Source organism: Nannospalax galili, unplaced genomic scaffold (assembly GCF_000622305.1).
Source record: "Nannospalax galili isolate Female #2095 unplaced genomic scaffold, S.galili_v1.0 scaffold305, whole genome shotgun sequence".
NCBI classification, from domain to species: Eukaryota; Metazoa; Chordata; class Mammalia; order Rodentia; family Spalacidae; genus Nannospalax; species Nannospalax galili.
The window spans coordinates 1,897,297-1,921,785 of record NW_008356258.1 but is presented as its reverse complement, the minus strand read 5'-3'; the positions used below and the strand labels follow the sequence as shown (position 1 = coordinate 1,921,785).

Genomic DNA, 24,489 nt, shown 5'->3' with positions numbered 1-24,489 from the left:
GATTCCATATGACTGACAGAACATCTACCTATATAATAAACAACTATTAAAAATGGTACAAGCCAGAGACTGGAGAGATGGCTCAGAGGTTAAGAACACTAGCTGTCCTTGCAGAAGACCCGGGTTAGAATCCCAGAACCCATACAGCAGCTAACAACTGTCCACAACTCCAGTTCCAGAGGATCTGACAACGTCTTCTGTCTTCCGCAGGTACTGCACAACACAGGTGCACTTACCTACATGCAAGCAATACACCCATACACAAGATAAAAATAATAAATAAAATATTTTTTTAATGGTACAATCCTTTGAGATAGCTCAGAGGGTTTTAAAAGCGCTTGCCATGTAAACTCAACATGCTAAGTCCCTGGAAAGGTGGAGAGAACCGACTCCTCCTGAAAGTTATCCTCTGACCTCCACACACTTTCCTGTGCGTGCGCGCGCGCGCGCACACACACACACACACACACACACACACACACACACACAATCACCATCACCATTATTTTAAAAAATTTAATAGTATAAGATTAGAATAATCAAAGAACAGCTATGGAAAAAAAAGAGTGCCCGAGAAATGGGCCCCTACATACAAAGTAAGGATTTTCAACAAAAGCACCACGATAATTAAGCAGGTGAAGAAAAACAAAATTCAACAAATGTTGATAGAGTAACTAGAAGCACTAACCTAGACCATGAGCTTACCTCATTCACAAAAACTGACTTGAAAGGCAATATAAATATGAATGTAAATGACAAAACCATAAAGCTGTTAGTGATCATCATAATATGGGGAGTAGGCAAAGGTTTCTCAACCCGATTACAGAAACCAATAAGTATGGCATCAACATTTTAAACTTTTCATAAAAGACATAGATAAGAAAATTCAAGTCACAGGACTGGAGTAAAGAGCTTCCAAAGATATGAACAGGCAAGGACTTTCTAAATAGGCCTCCAATTACTCAGGAAATAAAACCAACAATTGACAAACGGAACCTCATGAAATTAAAAAGCGTCTGCATGGCAAAGGAAACAGTTAAGCAAGTGAAAAGACAATCTACAAAACAGCAGAAAATCCTTGCCAGCTATATATCTGAGAGGGTTAATGTCTAGACTATACAAAGAACTCAAAAACCTAAACAAGATGTCAAATAACACAATAAGTGGGCTAAAGAACTGGAGAGATAGTTCTCAAAAGATGAGCTATAAATTGGCAATAAACATGAATGGTCAACCTTACTAGCCAGAGAAATGCAAATTAAGACTACACTGAGATTCCCTCTCAACTCTGTCAGAATGAGTCATTAGGAAAACAAGTAATAACAAATGCTGGCAAGGATGTAGACAAAAGGCAACTTTGACACTGCTGGTGGGAATGTAAACTAGCAGCCATCTGTGTGGAGGTTTTCAAAAAACTAAAAGTAGATCAACCATATGATCCAACTATTCCGTCCTTGGGTATTTACCCAAAGGACTCTGAATTAATATATCACAGAGATACTTGCACATCAATGTTCACTGCAGCACTATTTATAATGCCTAAATTATAAAACCAATGGAGATGTCCAACAACAGAAGAATGGATAAAGAGACTGTGATATACACAATGGATCTTTTCATCCACAAAGAAGAAAGTTCTGTTATTTGCAAAAAAAAAAAATGGATACAAATGGAGATAATCACATTAAGCCAGTCTCATAAAGATGAATACCATACATTTTCTCTTATTTGTTATTCCTGAATTTTATATAGATACATAAAACCATGAATGTTTATATGACATGACGATAGAAGCAAAACTGTCTAGCCAAAGAAGGAGATTAACTGGTGGGAGAAGGGGAAGAAAAGGGAGGGAAGAGAGGTGTGGGGGAGGGTATGTTCAGCAAACAATACAGACTTATAAGAAAATATCCTTATATGCATGGCCATCAGGAAAAAAGAGTCCTTCAGGGAACTTGCTCATGTGAACTTACAGCAATGGTAGAGCATGCACAAGGCCCATGCACACTCAATCAAACAAAAATCAGCACAGATCTGGGAAAACAGACAGGAGGCCCCAACCTTAGCTGAAAAACTACTGGCAACAGATTACTGTTGGGTGAGGAAGAGCTGATCTTCTTAGACTAGATAGGCTGACCAGACTCCAGTAGATGAACTCACACTGAGAACAACAGGGCACAAAAACTTGACTCCATAGGTTTTAACGTATATGACAGAATGCATGAAATCCTGTGAGTTGGCTATGGGGTGGGGGGGGTAAGGATAGGGGAGGGGTCTAAATATGATTAAAATCTATTATATGAAATGTACAAAATTTCAGTTAAAATATACATAATAGAATTTTTATTATAACTATACATATATACATATTCACAAACATACACATATATACAAATACACGTACACAAACACATGCATATATAATATATATATATAATTTCACTAAAATCAAATGCAAAAATTTCCAAATGTTAAAATCTTTTATCATTACATATAGTTATGGTTTGTATATGAATGTCCTCCCCAGACTCACATGTTTGAACGCATGATCCACTGCTGGTGGTATAGCAGGTGGGGAACTTTTGGACATAGGGCCTGGCTGGCAGATCTAGGGCCACAGGGCCAGAGCTTGGAATTCCAGCCTGAGCACTTAGCTTCCTGATTGAGCTGTGAGGTAACCAAGCTTCTTATGCTCCCACTGCCCCAGGCATGAGTCAAAATAAATCCTTCCTGCCTTGAAGCATCCAATCACAGTGAGGAGAAGTGTATCTAGCACCTACTCCTTATAATTCCTTATGTTACCTCCATATTAACATAATATACTAATAAAGAACGTGTATTTTAAAAAATATATACAAAGAACAGTCTGTACATAATGAATATAAATGAAAAGTTTTTAAAGCATATATGTGGCAAAAGACTGCTACAACAGACATATAAAGAATTCCAACAACTCAATCCAATTTTTTAAATGAAAGAAAGTGTACGAGATTCTCAAAGAATTTAAAAAAATATTTTTACTATTTTATTTATTATTTTAATTTTACATGTATGAGTGTTTTGCCTGCATGTAGGTCAGTACGTCCATATTGTGTACTGCCCGTGGAAATCAGAAGAAGGTGTTGGATTCCCTGGAACTGGAGTTACAGATGGCTTAATAGCCACCATGTGGGTGCTGGGAATCGAACCCAGGTCTTCTGCATGAGCAGTCAGTGCTCTCAACCGCTAAGCCAGCTCTCCAGCCCCAAGAATAATAAAAAAATACTTTTCCAAAGTTTTTTTTTAGAAGAAGCATTTCACTACAGCGTTAACATAATAACAATTTCCAGAGCAAAGATACATCTCTTTCAAAAGTGGCTATAAAATTTTTAGGTTCACAGTTGAATTAATACAGCTATAAAGTGAAAGAAAGGTTTAAATAGACAATTCACAAAGGAAGATATACAAAAAAAAAATGAAGAGTGCTCATCATCACTATGTCAATACACCACTAGAGTTACCAAAAAGATAACACACAGAGGTTGAGCAACAAAAATTCTCATACGTTATCACTGCGGAACTAACACAAAGCAACTACTGTGGAAGTAGGCCTGTCAGTTTCTTAGAAAGTTAAATACTCATTCATTGTATGGTCTAGTCATCCTACTCCTGGGTATTTAATCCAAAGGAATAGCTAAAGAACTAATATCTCAGATATTAAAAATAAAGCTACTATGACTGTAACAGCTTTCCATCAATAGAAAAGCAGGGAACTATGGTACGCACATACGATGGAATATTACTCAGCAATAAAAGAGAGAAAACTGCCAAAATATACACTCAATGAGTTTCAAAAACATGCTGAATAAATCAAGCAGTACACCAAAAATATATTTTGTATGATTCTGTTTATGTGAAATCACAGAACAGATAAATTTAATGTTGGATGGAAAAAAATGGGACAATGGTTGCCTCCAGAAGGGGTAGAAAATTGATTGGGAAAGGTTCTATATATATATATGGACTTTGGGTTACTTATGTATATTGAGCAAATACACATTTAAGATGCATACATTTCATTGAATACAAATTTTGAATAACAAGAAAAACTACAAATGTTTCACATGTTTAATTCTAGGGCTGGGGAGATGGCTTGGCTGTTCAAGTACTTGCCACCCAAGCATGAGGACCTAAGTTCAGATCCCCAACACTCACATAAAAAAAGTGGAGTTGGCAATGTGTGCCTATAACTCCAGCACTGGGGAGACAGAGACAGGAGGACCCCAGGGCCTTGATGGCCAGCTGGGTTAGCTGAATGGTTGAGCTCTGGGTTCAGAAAGAGAGCCTATCTCAAAATATAAGGTGGAAAGCGATTGAGGAAGACAACCAACATCAACCCTCTGGCGCACGTGAGCATGTATACACACACACACACACACACACACACACACACACACACACAAAACCCAAGTATTAATTTCTACTTAACAGGAAGTACTTAAAGGATAGTTCATGATATCTTTAAATTTACTTGGAAACACATCAAGAAATTAATATAGATTAATAGACAAAGAGAACAATAGACAAACTGATACACATGTAATAAAACAAGTCTATAATATTAGACTCTAAATTGAGTATAGGTTTATTGTAAAATTCTATATACATATATACATAATATCACCTGTAAAAGGACCATGTTTTAGTTTCTCAGTAAAATATGCACAGAAACAAGACTTAGAAGAAGAGTCACATCCAGGTTCTTACATATACTGTTTCATAACCAGTATGGTGATGTCACTGCTTGGAGCCCTCACCATGGATTCAAAAAATTAAACATGCAACAAAATCTGTTGAACAAGGTTCAGATACCACTGTTCTGCAATCAAAAATGCATACAGAGGTGCCTGCATTGAAGGGGGCTCAATCAAAGCTTGCAGCTCATCAAGAAGAAATTCTCCATGTTGATAACCATGTTGCTATCTCAATTGTCAAACTTACTGCTGGTATTAGATCATTATGCAATTTTATGTCATCAGTGTTTAAAGCATATAGCTTTGTTTTGGCTATGTGTCATTTTGAATCTTTAACTGGAAGCAAAACCCAGATATTGACCCAATGTCTGGCTAGAGACCATGTGTATGGTGTCAGGTTACTTAATACTGGTTATGATGTTAAAAGTCCTACATTTTCCAAACCTGTCCACCTGCTACTTTGTGTCCATTGCTCTGTTTTGTTTACATTGGAGCTCAGTCTCAATCAGCTCATACTTGCATGGGGAGGCATATGTTTGAGTTTATGGAATGAAACGAACTGATTAAATATGGTCTGTCTGCCTTAAAAGAGACATATCTGGGGCTAGAGAGCTGGCTCAGCAGTTAAGAGTACTGGCTGTTCTTGCAGAGGACCCAGGTTTAGTTCCCAGCATGTACATGGTGGCTAACAACCTTTTTTAACTCCAGTTCCAGAGGCTCTGATGCCCTCTTCTGACCTCTGCAGGCATTGCAAGACATGGGTTCACTTAATATACATGTAGGCCAAACACTCATACATATAAAATTAAATTAAATTCAAAAGAGACATATTCTACAGAGAAGGCTCTAACTACAAGGAATGCATCCATTAAACTGTTAGTACAGATTTGCCAGGTTCCCAATCTACTATGGTGATATGCCCATTCCCAGAAAATCTTCCAGAAGGACCACAAAGAAAGGTACAGCCCACACCCCTACTGATGCACCTGCAGAAAAGGCTGGATGATGAACCAAGGGAAAACAAGTGACAAATTGGTCTCTATGTGCATTATTATTATTTATTTTTAATTTATTTGCATGAGTGTATTGCCTGCATGTATGTAAGTGCACCTATATCATTCAGTGCACACAGAGACCAGAAGAGGGTGTCAGATTCCCTGGAACTGGAGTTATGGACAGTAATTAGCTGCCATGTGGGTTCTAGGAATTGAACCTGGGTCCTCTGCAAGAGCAGCCAGTGCTCTTAACCACTGAGCCATCTCTCCAGCCCCTCTGTGTGCATTATCAAGTATGTTAGAATGCAGAACACAAACACTGATGACGATCAACTCTATTTTCAACCAAAGCAGGGCAGCAGAATGGCATCTTTAAGGAATCAGTCCAGATATGCACTTTTTCCCAATTAACTTCCTGAAATAATATGATGGGGTACATTGTTTCTTTGAGAGGTTCTATATATAGTTGTTTTCTAGGAAGTATACCATACAATTAATGCTTTTATATGAAGAAACGGTCATTTAAGGTTTCAAAGGCAACTGTGAAATAAAGTTATTTTATCACTTGAGAAAAGCAAATAAACAGGTAAACGGGGACAGCAGGTGGTGCTGGGAAGATAACTATAATCAACACACCACTACATTTAATGACCGTTTTAACTCTACTCATGAGAAACAATGTATTTACCTACTGGTAAAATGACAAATGACAAATGACTGACAGTCCTCTGAATTTACCTAGGCCATCTGAATTGTAAGTTTGGACTGAATGGAACAGGTTATTTCCATCTGCAAAGAGTGTTCCTTTTGGGTGGCACAGCCTAATGAGGACTGTGCTATGGGGAGGGTTTCAAGGTCTCCTTCCATATGTCTCCACAAAGCACAGTATCTATCTCCACTACAACATTCCCAAACTATGTTGCAACTGTGTACTTCCCCTCTAGATTAGAAGCTTTATAAATGAAAAACCTCTATCTTTTAAAAAAATTTTAGGCGTATGAGTGTATTGCCTGCATATAAGTGTTCACCAGTGTCATGCATTGCCTGCAGGAGCCAGAAGAGGACATCAAATCCCCTGGAATTAGAGTTACAGAAGGTTGTCAGAAACCATGTGGATGCTGGGAAGTGAACCCAGGTCCTCTGCCAGAGCGATCAGTGCTCTTAACCACTGAGCCATTTCTCTAGCCCTGAAAAACTTCCATCTTAAACAGTGTCACATGGTATTTGGCATTTATGGAGCAGTCATTAAATGCTAAATAGAAGGATCAATACATAAACAGCAGTCTCAAGACCCCAAGCAAGGGCTCTAAAGTCAAAATTCCCCCCTTCACTTGGATTTTGTCATGGCTAAAATTTAATCACTAAAACTCACTACCTTTGAGTTCTCTACTGTTAATATCAGAAAAACATTTAAAAATTTTAAAATTCTCATGAAAAGGTAAAGCATTAGGTCACTAAAATCCACACCCAAATTGGAGCTCCTTAAAAGTTAAGAGGAAGGAATGTTGTCCTCCCCAGCACTCTGAGAACAGCAGGGTCCCTAAAACAAAGAGGTTAACATTAGGCAAAGCTGGATAAAGCATATAAAGACATTCTCCATCTGATTACAGCAACTTTACTGCAAATCTAAAATTATCTCAAAATAAGAAAATATCTTTTTCAATCATGACAGGGATGACCCCAGGCCAGAGATGAAAAGAAGCTAAAGGAAGTAGATGGTATGTCAGAGCACAGAAAACAAAGCTCATCTTCCAGTTCCAACCTTGTCTGAGACAAAGCAGGCTTCAATGGCATTTTCCACTGCAGTGAAAAGACCAGGTTTCTCCAAAGGTCCCTGCCCTACAATGAAAGGCAAATTATTCTCTGGCCAAAGTGATGTTTCTGATCCACATCTTAACATTGCTAGCAGAGATAGATAACATGGGGAAAAGAAATCTTTTAAATGTATTTCTACCTGCGTACACAAAAGCACAGGGAGTAACTGAATCAAGTGGAGTATTGAAAAGTGTTTCCAGGGGTCCTATGTGAAAGTAACAGTCGTGATGGAGGAGCCTGGGTGCAGTCCGCCTGCTTGCCAGCCCTCTGTTGGCCACCATCATTCTTGCCTCAACCACTATTTTCTTATTTGTCAGCTGAGACTGACAACAGAGGTAAATTCCACACATCACACAAGAATGAGCTCACAAACGCTGCCCACAGCCTCCAAGGGCACAAGGCACATCCACTAATGTATTCTGTACCATCCCCATCTCAGAGCCCCGTGAGGGTAAAGAGTTCAATAAACGCTTCCAGTGACATCAACAGCTGTAAGAGTATGCTTGCTTCCCGGCTCACTTACTCTCCTCGAGTATGTTTATGACATGTTCATTTGTACAAGGTTAGCCCTATGCTAAGACTGTTTGCGCCCTTCCCAACGAATGCTAACTACATACTGCAGTGAAGACTTCCAGCAAACCCCAAAGGAGGAGAAGCTGCAAGGATGGCCTATGTTTGCCTGGGGAGAGATGTTTCAGAAGGACTGCTCCTTCTAAGTTATGGCTAGCTTTTAGAGAGAGCTCACTGGAGAGACGGAGAACTGATTGGTGGGGAAATAGACTTTTCCAATCTCTGAGTTGCCCAGGCCAATCCTGAGACCTAGCCCTTACCTGGTTATAGGACTTGGTGGGCTCTAATTCTAGATTACCGATTGGGGTTAGCCCATGATTCTAAGCCTTGCAAGAGTAAAGAAGTCAAATTTGATTCCAAAAAGTGTCACTACCAAGTATGTTGCTGAATTTCTGGCTCAAGCAAAGGTTGTGGGTCAGTAGCATGCTGGTGCTTACCTAGAGAACATGTACAATGCAAGTGTTCTTTCTCATCCTCCCCTTCACCCAGAGCTCCAGCCTGAGGGGCCACAGCAACAGTAGCTTACCATTGGTTCCTGTGTTCTGATGAGGAACCTCTAGATTGACAGATTCTGGTCCAAGGCAAAAGGCTAAGGACTCCAGAGCCACCAAATGAGACAACAGTGGCCAATGTCAGACCTCAGCACGCTTGTCACTAGCCTGTGCGTGAAGGTAGGCCCCCACATTCTCCCCTGAAGGCAGGCCCCACATTCTCCCCTGAAGGCAGGCCCCCACATTCTCCCCTGAAGGCAGGCCCCACATTCTCCCCTGAAGGCAGGCCCCCCACATTCTCCCCTGAAGGAAATCCCCCACATTCTCCCCTGAAGGCAGGTCCCCCACATTCTCCCCTGAAGCCAGGCCCCCACATTCTCCCCTGAAGGCAGGCCCCCCACATTCTCCCCTGAAGGAAATCCCCCACATTCTCCCCTGAAGGCAGGGCCCCCACATTCTCCCCTGAAGCCAGGCCCCCACATTCTCCCCTGAAGGCAGGCCCCACATTCTCCCCTGAAGGCAGGCCCCCACATTCTCCCCTGAAGGCAGGCCCCACATTCTCCCCTGAAGGCAGGCCCCCACATTCTCCCCTGAAGGCAGGCCCCACATTCTCCCCTGAAGGCAGGCCCCCACATTCTCCCCTGAAGGCAGGCCCCACATTCTCCCCTGAAGGCAGGCCCCCACATTCTCCCCTGAAGGCAGGCCCCACATTCTCCCCTGAAGGCAGGCCCCCACATTCTCCCCTGAAGGCAGGCCCCACATTCTCCCCTGAAGGCAGGCCCCCACATTCTCCCCTGAAGGCAGGCCCCCCACATTCTCCCCTGAGTTGTATCTGCTTTATCTTTCCTAGACATTAAGTTCCCAAGAAGCTGTTCTTCATTTGTAAAGTACTATATCTCCCTGGAATATTCTAAGATCAAATTAAAACTGAGCTACTTAGATGCACCGACCCAGCTAAAATCACTCAATGTTGTTTATTTCACAACCCCTACCTTTATCTCCCTAGTTCCATGTCCGTGGAACAACCTCCCTGACACGTCTTGATGGGCTTCCAGGCCGCTTGGTCTTCTATGCTAGCTACCTCCTCTAGTCTTCACCTCAGAACAGTCTCTTCAGGTTTTGTTTCTAGATTCCATCTTTCTCTGAATCATTCAGATTCAAAATACCTCAGGAAAGAAACTTGAGTTCAATACTAATCCTGCACCCAAGAGCAGCAACAGTTACCTTCTGCTTACATAATATATAACATGATCTCTCAGGGGAACACTAGCCTGTACCTTTCTTTTCAGCCCCAGATCCCCTCTATCCTTGTGAATATCTCTATCTCTCAGAGGCAAAACTAGTTCTCAAAGCGTTCTTAAACTCACAAGAGAGAAACAGCGGAGTTTTCTTACAGGTCATTATAAGTTTCTAAATAAATAACAGGATTGGTGGTGTAGCTCAAAGCTCAGCATTTGCCTAGTATAAACAAAGCCCTGGGTTTCTTCTCTAGCTCCGCAATAAATAAAAAAACACATAATCATAGGCACCCCCTTGCTCCCTTAAGGCCCCCCTTTTTAAAAAAAAAATCAAAGCTGGGCATAGTGCCACATGCTTGTAGTCTCAGATACTTGAGAGGCTGACTGCTTGAATTCAGGATCAAGAACAGCCTAACAATTATTAAATACTAATAAATGCACAAATTGGGTGGAACGAGGTAATCAATAATCTAGGTTTAAAATAATACATTGTATGCTATAACTTTTTAAGTTGTCTTCTTAAATATCTAGTCTCTTTCCTCCCTTTTATCTTCCCTTTAAAAAAAAATAGATGTACAAATAAGAACTATGGATTGGTTTATTGTTTGTTTTTTTTGTTTATTTGTTTTTAAAGTACTGGTATCACCCTTTGCCTACATGGTAGAGCAATAATGCTTTTTAAAATAAACTTCTGAACCCCCCACCCCCACCCCCAAAAAGATGTAGCTATCCCAGCATACCAGAAGAGCTCTATTCACCAAGTGAAGCAACGCTACTCTGGGGAGACAGCAGCTAGAATCAAGTAACTCTTGCCCAACACTGTCTCATTTTTGCCTTAAATGCTAATGGAGTGTCACAGTTAATTTCTCTTTTGGAAAGATGGGAAGTCTTATGCCCCAGCACACAAAGTTGGTTCGTACATACATTTTTTTAAATTATTGTCACAGTTACAAAGCTCTTCCCGTATGATACAACTAATTTCATTTTTTGTTTCTACTCTGAAATTCAGCACTCTATGTAAGTATGTCTTTTTTTATTTGTGGAGTACCACTTTCCTGACAAAGGTCACAGAAAACTCACTAGAGCCTTGCAGTCATAGTAAATATTTTATTAACTATCCTTTCCGAAAAACATCACCCTTCTCCACCTACTCACCACCCAGGTCAGTTCCCTCCTTCCACTTCCCACAACCCCATTTGAATTCTACCTCCCAAATACAGGTAACACCTGCCCTTAGTTCAAGAACATGATTTATTAATGTGTGTGCTGGACTCTGAGACCCGATCTTCAGCTTTCTGAGAAAACCGTATGGCAAAATAGCCTTAAATAAAAGTTGCTGACCAAGTCTTGGCAGACTACTACTCTCTTGGGTATAGCATCATCTGTCCTGCTTTATCAAAAGTGCCTTTCCAAGTCTCATCACTGACTCTCTGCATATCTTATTCTAAGCAAACAAAATTAGTTTGCAGATGGTTTAGAGCTCAGAAGATTATCAAACAGCTTTACAGTTTTAGAAACCCAAATTATTCCGTGCTAGCCACTGAGTGTGAAAGAAGTGGTTTATTTGTGGCCAGTCCATTTCTAACACCCTTGAACAACATACAATTTTGTTGTCAGTCCACAGCACACCAGGACAACTAGAACACCCCACTGGGTGCACACCAGGGCGTGCGGGAGCAGGGTCATTTCCCTGTCTTGATACAGTCATTACACGGTTGGTGTCAGCCCACATTTTCAACAGTTAAAGAATTTAAAAGACTGCTACATTGAAACATTTGTTTGACTACATTAACTTCACATTCGTGTCCTGAAATTGGACGGGGCCTGTTCTGTTCTCTGCACTTGTCTCTTATTTGTCTTTGAGGAAACAAGTTCTAACTTTATTGAAATCTCACAGATGGAAAAAAAAATTGCTGAATTCTTCTGACATGCTTATTGCTTTCACAATCCATTTAGTTGAGTGTTTCTCCCCAAGTGTTCCTGGGAATAATAAGTTCAAAAGACCTCACGAGACTTTAGAACACAGAGGGCCTCAGATTGGCCAAAGCCAATTCTGTTCCTATTCTTCATCCTTATTAATTAGTATTCTATTCAACTTTGCTTTGAGCATAGAACAGGAAGGTCCCCTGAGTGTGTGAGTCCTTGCTATAAAGACTCTAAAGGGAAACGTGAACCACACTCATCATGGGATGAGTATCCCAAAGAGGCAGCTAGCGATACCAAGTCAGCCTCAGCAACAGCAACTCAAGTTCAACTATTTTTAAAACTATTGCACTTAGTCTGTTAAGTCTCCTCCAATATTTTTTCAGCATATATCTTCCCACACTCTAGTGGCATAAGGTCTCTCAGAAAAAAATCATGGTAACTCACTTATCCTAAAGCATTTATTGGGAACAAACAACCATTCCCTGTCTGAGATTATTTCTCCTATGGCCATGATAGGCAATCATTAATACCAGCTTTGGAAAGACCCCGGGTTAGACTTAACATGAGTGTGCCGTTCAGATTGGACCACTGGGGGCCCCAATCATTCATGAAGCAAGTTAAGTATTAACCTGAATATTCTAAAGGAAATCACAAATCTATCCTCAGATACATTCTGGATTAATCAGGATGTCGGAAGCTACAAACTCAACTCAACTCAACAGTAACCAAACTCAAACTCACATAAGCAAAATAGGAAGCATTTTATATTTTAGCTCATCTAGCTGGGAAGACATTTGAGGTGACTCATAGAACAAAAGAAAATTGGAATCTGGACTGTAGTGTCAGGAAACTCATTTGTTCTCACCCATCATGCACCCTACCATCTGTTTACCCATGTCTCCTTGCCTACAGGCTTCCCTGACTACTATTCCACAAACACCCCCACCCCCTCCATGACCCAGGAAACAAGCTATCATTTGTCCTGCACTTTCATTCCAAAAACATAAATGTCTCACCCATTATCTCACAAAAGTCCCAGGCAAGCTCTTGGCTGTCTAACTGCATCCCATGCCTTCCTTGAACACACTGCTGCAGCCTAGAAGCTAGGGGTCCTGGCCAGCTGGGTTTAAATCACATGCCTATTCTCATCACTAGGAATGAGAGTCAGGAAATGGGAGGTTACGGGTGAGCACAATTTTATTCCCTCCAAAACCACATGAAATGGGAAAGGAGTCCCCAAAGAAAAGGGACTGCTATTACTAAGTGGTGATTAGAGTAAAAGTCTCTGGCTCACCACAATCATCAGCTACTCCAGATTACCACTGACCCCTTCATGCTGAAGTAGGTGGTCATCTATTCAGGTGTGATTGCAAGACTTCATACAATTTTTCAGAGGGGCAAGGCAACCTGCCCCTCACTGAGGTTATTCACTGTGAAGCAATGAATATATTCCTGAACAATGCTATTGTATGGACAAACTGCAAATACTCATAAAAATATCCTTAATTCCTCTGCTGCTCAGTTCTTAGTTAACAGAGACTGCAGTACATGAAGGATTTTTGTCATCAGATAAGTATAGGTTGTCATTCCAACAGCCAGTTTGCTGTTGGATTCCTTGTTAGTGGTATTTGGTTTCATTGAGGAATGGATCCTACATCACATGACTCAGGGCTGACTCTATCTTCAGGGTGAAAGTCTGGTGGGCCCTTGCTAGGTACAGGTTAAGGGTGTAGGTGACCTATTTCTAGACAATGAACCATGTGGGTAGTCTGCTAAGGGGGCTCTTGGAGCAAGCATCCCTGTTCCTATAAAGGAGACCAAAGGATGACTAGAACGTGTTCGACTCCTAGACCGACTATAGCCACTTTGCAATTTAGAGCAGGGACCAGCCTAAGAAAAATACACTAAAGACAGAGGGAAAGAGCATGTTTACTGATGACAATGAAGTCAGCTAGTTCTAAAATCTAGCATAGAAATATCCATTGCAAGAGATAAAGCCCGTTAAATTAATGACTTAGGGGTGAGGTGCTCAGGCTTTGGAGTAATAGATGTGGCAAAAAGTCTCTTTACCCAGAATGATCACAGTGGACAGTTAATCATGAATTAAAAAAAAAAAAGTTGGATCTTCAATGGCATCATACAAATTATGTAAAGACTATTTCCATTTCAACATATGACCATACATGCAATTGCTAATCTTCTGTAGGAGTTGCTTGTGGTTAAGAATCTGCTGATTGGTATTAGCATCTTTTTTTTTTAACATAAAACATCTCTTCAGACAGGCGTGGTGGCACACGCCTTTAATCCCAGCACTCGGGAGGCAGAGGCAGGTGGATCTCTGTGAGTTCAAGATCAACCTGGTCTACGTAGTGAGTTCTAGGCCAGCTGGGGCTACAGGGGGACTCTGTCTCAAAAAGACCAAAATATATATATATATATATATCTTTTCATTTTTAACAGTTTGGGTACCTTTAACAGATTAGTAACTTATATGTAGGTTAATAGAGACCCTAGCAACACTTGCTAGGCAACAGAACACAGAATCCTTGAAGAGAATCTATAGATTCTTTTCACAGTGGCCTGTAGTTGTGTCATTCAAACACAATTTGAAAGCAATTTTTGTTGACTTGTTCTCATGAAATTTTCTAGCACATTAAACTTTGTTTTCTGAGAAACATCTTTTTTCTCTTGTATTTGATTGGTTTATATAATATTTAGCCACATTATTTACTTACAAGATGAAGTAAGGCTTGGACAGACACTCGCCCAGCTGCCTGCTGGGGAGCATGAAGCGGTACTAGAGAAAACTGAGGAAGGCTCACCTGTGTGCCACCTGTGCTGCCTGCGTCCCCAAAGCCTGTGGTCAGCGATCCTTGCAGAGAGCACAGAGGGCTGCATTAATCATGAAGCTGAGTAAAATAAAAGTCAGCTAAGGAAACTTCTGTCTTGGCAGACATATGATTTGTAAATATTCTCTCCCATTCTACACATTACCTTTACATGCTCTTGATGGACTAAAGTTTTTAACCATTATTAATTCCAACTGATTGTTTCTTTTGTTTCTGTCAATTTCCTCTTTTCCTCTGAGTGGGCCATATGTTATTATTTCTTTATATGCTTTGTAATTTTCATCTTAAGAACTGGCTTAGTGTCCAGAATATATAAAGGATTCTTAAAATTCAGCAATAAAAAGCAACCCAACTGAAAAATAGGCAAAGGGCCTCAATAGAATCCTCTCCAAAGTAGCCATGCAAGTAATCAATGAACATATGAAAAAAAAAGATCAACACCAATGTCTGGTTAACAACAAAACACAAATGGTAACCACAAATACCACTTCACACCTACCAGAAAGCCCATAATAAAATAACAACAATTTAAAATACAAGCATATAACAACTGCTAGTGAAAATATTGAAAAATGGAAACCATCACACATTATTAGTGGGAATATAAAATGGTAGAGCTATGGAAAGTTTATTGGTTCCTTAATAAACTAATGGAATTACTATATAATCTAGTTACAAATAACATAGTCATTGTACTTATATACAGGTATGTAAATATATAGTTGTTTATAAATGTACACAGCAGCATAATTCATAATAACCAAAAGGTGAAAACAGCCCAAAGGTCCATCAATAGATAAACAAATTGTGAAGTATACATACAATAGAATAGTATTCAGCCATGAAAAGGAATACAGTACTGAATGAACTTCAAAAATAAGAAGTTAAGTGAAAGAAGTAGACACAAAATGTCACTTAATGGATATTTTATGTAAAACATTCATAACATAATCACATACACACAAAAAGCAGACTTGTAGTTGCCAGAGGACTCAGGGAAGAGGAATGGTGAGTGGTCGTTAAGTGAGTACAGGGGGTCCATACACAGTGATAAAAATTTTGAAATTAGGGAGGGAATGGTTACACACCATTATAAATACATTAAATGTCACTGCACTTTCCATTTTAAAGTACTGCTTGCATTTTACCTGTATTTAAATTTTCTATCACTTAAATAATATCTCCAAATAACCCTAAGCATCAGAGCTTTGTACAACCCCATTGCCTCATATCCTGATAGGATCACTTCTACTAAATTTACTCTGGCATGTGCTTGGCTTGAACTCAGGGACATTACAAGGAGCAATGAGGTAAAAACCATTACTGCAGCTGCTGTGGGGCCACTGTTAAGAGAACACTGTCTTTCTGATTGCCAGAGGGCTGTCAAGAATTTCTCTAAAGTGTTTCTTGGTGACTGGTATGTTTTTCGAAGGCACTGTGTAACTAGTAAACGATGGCACTCCAGGCCTCTGGAGAAAGCTGTTCTTTCATACCCCCTTTCCTCCCATCTCTAGCATGCTGCAAGGCCTTGGACCTGTTCTTAGGGCTTGAACATCTGGTCTTACTGGGGAAGACGGACACAGGACAGGACAGCCAGCCAACTGTGATGTAGGTGGCCTGATTTAGAAATAATGGATTCAGTCTGATGATTTCCTTCTCAAGTATTTGAACTTTCTTCTGGAAAAGAGAGAAATCAGAAAACAAGTAAATGAAGTCAACTGGTAGCATCAGTTTTGAATGAGTCCTTAAGCTTAGGTTGCTAAGGCTTGCAAACATGTGGATGCTGAAGCTACCCCAAGCTTGGTCAGGCTGGGGCCTCAGGATCCCCACTTTCAGAGCAATGGGCACTTCACCTTCCACTCCTCTGAAGCTGAGATATAAGTTACTGTCCACATCCAATAACAGAGAAAGACCCCCTAACACAGCATTTCCGTGGGTTTTCCCTCATTGTAGTCCCCTCTTTTCACCTTCAAAGTTTCACCTTGCTTATAGCCTAGGTTTAATTGTCCTTCAGTCTTTGGGAGGTGGAGGGGAAGGTAGGATGACATATAAGTAATAGGAAAATAAAAATGAATGTCATGTTACCAATGTGTACAGAAAGGGAACAACCTATCTCCGGATAGAACTGCAGCCTACCTCTGCACAATGCTAAGGACAACCTGCCATTTAGGTTATGGTGTTTCTGATAGATTCTTTAGCTTTCTTTATAAAACATCAGCTCAATTTTCCATCCACAATAGAAACTGCAGCACTTATCAGAAAGCTTAATTGAAAATTATTTTTGTCTATGTCCTTTCTTAGACCACAGAAAGTGAATATCCCTCAACAGAAAAAGCCTCTGATGCAACTGTTCTCTCTATTTTATTCATACTTTCATCATTTTAGCACTGGTCCAGTTTTATATGGATGTTTTAATGTTGGCATAAATGTATTTTGTAAAGAAGCACAGTTAACCAGAGTGGAAAAATGGCTCAACAGCTTTTGTTTCCATTCTTTCCTTCCCATCTCTTTCACCGCCAAAGGCCCAATGTATACAATTTTTAACAGGAAGAACAAATCTCTGATTGTATTTTGGAAAAATGGGTTGGTGCACAAAAAAGCATGTGATCAGGTTAAACGTCACATTTATTAAAACAACATTTATTAAAACTTCAGCAGAAATCAATGAAATTGAAAACAAGAATTCAACAGAGAAAGTCAACTAAGCCAGCGGCTGCTTTTTTGGAAAAACCAATAAAATGGATAACCCTTAGTTCAATCAGGTTAACTAAGACAAAAAGATAGAATACATAAAATTTTAATAGCAGAAATGAAGGTTGGGCCATCACTGCTGATCCCTCAAACACTGGGAAAATAATAAAGGGATATTATGAATAGCTTTATGCATGTAGATTTAATAACCTGAATGAAATTAACTAAGTCCTTGTAAGAAGTTCTACTAAAACTCTCATACAGAAGAAAAGGTTAGCTGGTTGTGGTGGTACATGCTTTTAATAATCCCAGCACTCAGGAGGCAGAAGCAGGTGGCTCTCTGTGAGATAAAGGCCAGCCTGGTCTACAGAGCAAGTTCTAGGCCACCTAAGGATACAAGGAGACCCTGTCTCAATAGACCAAAAAAACAAAAGGAGAAGAAAAGATGATCTTAGTTTGCCTATATGTGTTAAAGAAATTCAATCACTAGTAAAAAGTATCACATCCAGATAGATTCATTGGTGAATTCTACCAGACACTGAAGGAAGAAGTTATACCAATTCTCTATAATCCCTCCTAGAAAATAGCTGAGAGAACTCTTCCAGTCTTCTGTGAGGCCAGCATGACCTTATCAAACAGGCAGAAAAACTACATACTTGTATCTTTTATGAACATGAATGTAAAAAGCCTCAAAAACTGATTAGAAAACAGAACCCAATGATTTATACAAAAGCATATGAAGCTGACTGCAGTGGCACACCCCTGTGGGTGCAACTTGGGAGTCTGAGGCAGGAGGATGCCTTGCACTTTGAGAGCAGCTTAGACTGAAAAAAAAAACAGAAGAAAGTGAAAGAAAAAGAGGGGGAGGGGGAGGAAGAGGAAGAAGGAGGAGGGAGAAGAAAGGAAGAGGCAGGCAGAGGCCGGAAGAAACAACGACAGTGCAAAGGGAAAAGCAATTTATTTGGGTTTGGAAAGGCTGGTTCTGAGGTTCCGTTGTCTTGTGCCATTTGACTGCACTGCCTAAGTTACTTCACTTATAATAATTAACAACTGTCCACCTGCGTAGTATTAAATCACTTGAGAAAAATGTTCAATATGCATCAAACTCTTTTGTAATCTCCATTTAAGAAGCAGTAGTTTAACAATGATGTTCCCCATAACTAGAAGACCAAGAAGCATCAAAATCAAAGTCAAAGGTTTAATCTTGAATCAGCTTCACTACCTGCCCTGGAGTTAATGGTGAGAGCCTGAAGCCCCAAGCCAAACAACCACCTCCAGGGTGTACAGGCACAACCTAACTCCAACTCCCAGAAGAAATGTTTTAGAACTCAGACCCTGCTGATGGTGGGAGGGCACTACATCTCCTGCTAGCACCGTGCTCCTACAGTTTTGCAGATGATATATTTATTTTCCACGAAGTGTTCTGGCAGACTGCTCTACCAGTTTGTTCGAGAAAAGGAAAATAGATACACCAAAAAATTTCATTACCCATGGGATATGTCACAGTTAACAGTAATTAATCAAAACTTTTCTGCTGGTGTAGAAAACTAGCCACACAAATAGCAGTATCAAGGATCAATGCAGCATATGTTTCCCCCTTTAGAAAAATCAACTGATAAAGGCTGGTAGTATAGCTCAGTGGCAGAAGACTTACTCAGCATGTATGTGGCCATCCCTGCCAAAACAAAACACAGAACAAAAGAGCAGCTAGCACAACACTGCTCACACTTTTGTGGGTGCTCAAAAACCATTTTCAGAGAAAGGACCTGATTTTTATTGAATAAAAAAAAAAACATCTGGGCCTAGAGATGGCTCCGTGGTTAAGAGTACTTACTACTCTTGCAAAGGATCCAGGTTCAAATTTCAGCATCCACATGCAGCTCACAACCACCTGTAACTCCAGTTCCAGGGAATCTGACACCCTTTTGTAGCCTCCATGGGCAACAGACACACAGGTGTTATATACACACACATGCAGGCAAACACTCATACCCTAAAATAAATAAATCTTTCAAAAAAAGAGAGATAATCTATTTCCACAATTTGATTTTATTATTATATCCTCTGTACATGTGCACACTCATATTAACACAGGTACACTAGATTACAAGACACACACAAAACATAAGACTATTTTGTAGATAAAGCTAAAGCTTTAGGAGTTCCCTTTGGTGTTTTAGGAGCACACCTTTCATTTAGACATGTTCTTAAATCAAAATAGCACAGGTATATTATTACAAATGCTTAATCTTCTAAACTCAGGTCTAGTGAACAAAATTAAGGAAAAATCCCACTCCCATGATTAAAGAGTTTACACAATAACTCGACATATAAACTAATACACTTCTCACTTGGATGTCTATACTGTCTTTACTACTGCTGAGATCACTGAAATTTAAATTCTGTGTATTCTGCTAACCATGCCCAAACTAAACTCCACAGGGAGCTGCATGCCTATGCTCTTCAGCAAACCCGTATTTGCACAATGAGAACTTGACTTTAAGTAGGCGTCACTTCAGCCCACACCCTGAGAGCCGGGCAGAGGCAGCAGCACTTTTCAGCACCACGGCAATCTGTGAACTCAAAATGCTTTCAGCATAGCATACAATGGTGTATCCACAGTGAGTAACCTACTGAAAACTACACAGTGTTAACACTTAAAACAGTTTCATTCATCTTTGTGGCTAAAGATATTTCACATAATTAGGCATATATATATATATATATATACATATATATTTTTTTTCCTTCTGGAAATGTCTAACATACTGCCTTCGGTACCTTGAAAATTTCATTAGCAAAATGAGGTGCTTAACTCCAAGACTACAATAAACAATAAAATAAAAAATGATAGACAAGGTTTCAGAGGAGTCACAGTACTCAACATATAAACTAATACACTCCTCACAATGGCCCCATGGATAGAAATACCATTAGTTCCCATTTTACAGTTGAGGAAACTGAGGCAGAGAGGTTAAATAACTTGTTCCAAATGACAAAGAAAAGAGCCAGGATTTAAACAGGAGCATACTGTCTTCAAAGTCTCTTCAACCTGATTTTACAGTATTTCATTTTTGTTTAAATGGAAGGATCTTACTTGAAGAAAATGACTGACCTTAATCCAATTCAAGAAGGGAAAAAAGGATATCTTCCATAGCTATTAACTCAATACCAAATGTAAATTAGTAGGCTCTTCCTAGTTACTTAACCAATAGTTATTTTATTTAGTTGATGGCACATTAAAATGGTCTTTTGGGAGCCTAGAAAAAATTTTAAATGGTCTTCAAGTTTCCATTGCTAGTAATTAAAAATCTCTGTGTGACCCCCTCCTTTCTCCGTATAAATTTTTTGATTTCTCCGTGTCCTCTAGTCTATTTTCTACCCTGGAAATTATGTCATTAAAACTGCTTCTATAATGGCCTCATAGTGGTCATAAAGTCTCTCTGTCACCTGAAAATATTTGAAAGCCTGTAAACAGTAGCAGGGTCTGTTCTAATGATTTCCAATCTATCAAAATAAAAGATCTCCAGAAGAAAATGATAAGAAAATTAAATTCTGTGGAGAATGGAGGGGAATGCAGAGTTACATTCTAAGTGGTATGCACAGGACACTGGTCATTCAATAACCATTCTTATTCTATGGAGTCAGAATTAGGACATAAAAGAAAAGCACAGAGGCAGAAACACCAGCTGAAGTGATCCAACAGCTGGACATGCACTGAGTACATCTGGTTTGAGGAAGAGGAAAATAACTGAGATCAGTCAGGCGAGCTACAGGATCACGTCTCTGCCAAGAAGGAAATGCCAGTCAATATCTAGCCATACAGACAGAATAGGTACCAGGGCTCCAGTTCTTCGGAAGCAAGCAGGCTCACAGGAGCGTCTGAGACTCGTGTACAGTAAAAGGGCAGGTCAAGACACATCTTGAAAGTTTTTCCTTTGTCTTTGCTTTCTCTTGCCTCTTCTCTACCAATGAAGATCTCTTCTGTTCTGTTCTGTTCTGTTCTGTTCTGTTCTGTTCTGTGACAAGTTAACTTCAAACCGGGATTCTCCTGCCTCAGCCACCAGAATACTAAGATTACAGGCACAAACCACAGCCAGTCCATCAATGAAAGGGGGGGAGATTCTTGATGAAATAACCTAACAGGATTCTTGTTGAAGGCAGGTCAGAGTGATCAGATATCAAGAGCAGAAAATGGGAAATTTGATCAAATACCAAGGGGGAGAAGGAATTTCACTAAATTGATTCAGCAAGGTTCTAGCTAAAACTCAGCTGGGCTAAAGCCAAGAGGAGGGCAGCCACCAAAGCCAAGTCAAGACAAGGGCTCAAAGGAGTTTAAAGTTCAATCAAGGAGAGAGTCTCTGGTCAACATTTTACAACAAATAATTCTTTGTTGTGGGGGCCATTCTGTTTATTGTACAACGTTTATCTGCATCTCTGGCCTCTCTCCACTGACAGACACTAGCACACACACACACACACACACACACACACACACACGCACATATACACACACATGCGCATGTGCACACACACATACACACACACTACACACAAATAAAAAATGTTTCAGGACACTGCCAACACCCTCTAGAGGCCAAATCTCCCTTGGATGAAGACAGGCGTTTACAAACTTTCTCCGTAAAGAGCCTGTGAAAAGATCTCTTAGTTTTTGCAGCATACACTTTCTGTCCCTAATTTTTCCTAGCCATTTAAAAATAAAATAAGTGGCTGGTTAGATTTGGTCCCTTGGGAAAAATTCAGGGAACTCTTGACTAAGTGCTGCTTTTCAAATAGATGAAGATAGCAGGTACATATTATATTTAACAAAATGTAGATTTATTAAAACCTATGATTAGAGTTCCAATAACTTTCTATGAAGACTATTTTCTCACCTGAGGACTAACAGAATGAAAGTCAGGACCTCACTGCATTTACAGCACCTTGTCACAACAGAAAGGCATGTTCATCGTAAACAGCCTGTGTGAAACTGCTATAAAGTGTTCCTATGAACGTGCCCATCCCCCTGGATATACCCTAAACCTTCTATTCTTGTCCATAAATCACAAATTCCAAGATAAATATTACTGATTTAGGATTTGGTTTGTGTGTTAACTGACAGTACTATGGGTTATATTTAGCATGTTCATATTCTCCCTCCTATTCTAACATTCTGTAACATATCTCCAAACTATATCTATTCCTGGCTACACAGTCTGCATGAAATATAGGTCACTGGAACACTCTGTCTCCTGTAAGGGTCTTGAATGAAACTCACACATACCACAGTGCCTCAGATTTGCCACTAAAGCAAAAATATACTCATATTTCAATAGGATTATCCTAGAAACGATATGTGAAATGTGGTAAGGGTGTACCACGACATGGCTACTCAGTGGAACTTAAACTTCATGGTGTATTTGTTTTCAATAACATCAGTATATGCCTTAGCAAAAAAAAAATTAACTTTTTTAAAATTTCAGGTTACTAGATTCCATTAGGTAAGGTCTAAATAACTAGGGAAAAATAGAGAAAATCTTTCTAAATGAATGCAGGAAAATATGTCTAATATATAAATCACAAGCCATATAGACTTTATCTGCCATGTATTTATAATTCTTTGATTAAAGCAACAACATCAAAATTTCAACTTTGCAAGGTACAACAGCTCATGTCTATGATCCCAGCTACTCAGAATGTCTCATGTTCATGGTCCCAGCTACTCAGAAGGCTCGGGCAGAAAGAGCATTTGAGCCCAGGAGTTGAAGACCAGCCTGGGTGGCACAATAACAGTTACACTCCTTAAAATAAGGTGGCTCATAACTATAATCCCAAGCACTAGGGAGGTGAGGTAGAAAAATCATTGCAAGTTTGAGAACAGTCTGAGCTACATAATGAATCCCACACTAGTCTGGTCTACAAAATAAGACTGTGTCTCAAAAAAAAAAATTAAATCAGCTTTCACATTAAACACAAAATAGCAATTGATCATTAAAATAGTAAACAAATCCTTACTTTTAACTGAATTCATTTTAAAATTACAAAACAATATGTAGTCACAACAGAAAAAGTATAGAAAGCATATGATAATAAAAATCAGCCATAGCACCACAATATATAAACAGTTTTTAAGGTTTCAATATTTCTTGGCAGTCTTTTTTTTAGCATTATAGTAATTGTGTCAATTTTTTTTAAATTAGGAACATAATATATGTGTGTGTATACATTCAATCTTGATTCTTGCCTCTCTCAATACTGTATCCTGAGTACAGTATCCTGTTCTAAGTCATTGAATTCTCACCCTTACCCCCCAAAAGTCCAGTTTTCATAGTTTCCAGTTCTCCTACATGAATACTCCATATTTATATAATCTTCTCTTATTAGAAACTCCTAGCTTACACTAATTCTTCACCACTGGAAACACTCTTTAATGTATGACTTAATGCCTACTATTTTGTTTGGATTTCTGGCTTTTTCATGATGAAATTTAGAAAAAGAATAAAAGCAATTACAGACTCTATGTCTCCAGATACCTATTGCCAAATCTTCTCCCAGTGCCCTATCAATTTACATTTCCACCCCTAGGGCCTGGGGCACATTCCCACAAGACTTTGAGAAGGTATATAAGTAAATCAATGAGTGAAAACTCCCAGAAAAAATAACATTAATAAAAGTGATTATTTAGAGTTTTTAATATCTATAAAACATGAGACTGTCAATTTTATGTAAAGTAGATAGAAATCAAAAATAAAAGGTGACCTCAAGGAAGTAAAGAATAGACTATTAGTTACCAGTCTAAGAAGCAGGGGCAGGGAGTGGGGTAGAAAGGATAACATGTGGGCACAGGGGTGCAGCTGGATAGGAAGAAGACTTTCTAATGATATGTAACACAGTAGGATAACTATAGCTGACAAACAATTCATCGAATATTTCAAAACATCTGTGAGGCTTTTTAATGTTCTCAACCAAAAGACATGATGATGTCTAAGGTGACAGATAAATGGATTCCCCTGATCTGATCATTATACATTGCACACACACACTGGAAGTGGTTCTGTGGGAGAGGGCTTACCTAGCATGAATAAGGTCCTGGGTTCAATCTCACTGTAACAGAAAGAAGAACTGAAAGGGGAAGGGGGGAAGAAGAGGAGGAGATGGGGAGGAGGAAGAAAGGGGGGAAG

The 24,489-nt window shown here is 39.5% G+C and overlaps 2 protein-coding genes across 3 annotated transcripts in view; both read right to left on the bottom strand.

Annotated features, from left to right (window-relative positions):
• The window catches only part of LOC103751028 (metalloreductase STEAP1-like), an 87,402-nt gene extending 74,738 nt beyond the window's left edge, over window positions 1–12,664 (bottom strand). Inside the window, exons 1-2 of the mRNA XM_008854336.2 lie at window positions 12,634–12,664; window positions 9,032–9,450 (exon numbers count right to left, since the gene is read on the bottom strand). Of these exons, the coding sequence (XP_008852558.1) occupies window positions 9,032–9,450; window positions 12,634–12,664 (450 nt within the window). The remainder of the gene's footprint in view (window positions 1–9,031; window positions 9,451–12,633) is intronic.
• Window positions 1–24,489, bottom strand: part of Fam160a1 (family with sequence similarity 160 member A1) — a 337,430-nt gene that overhangs the window by 212,834 nt on the left and 100,107 nt on the right. The gene's annotated exons all lie outside the window — the stretch shown is intronic.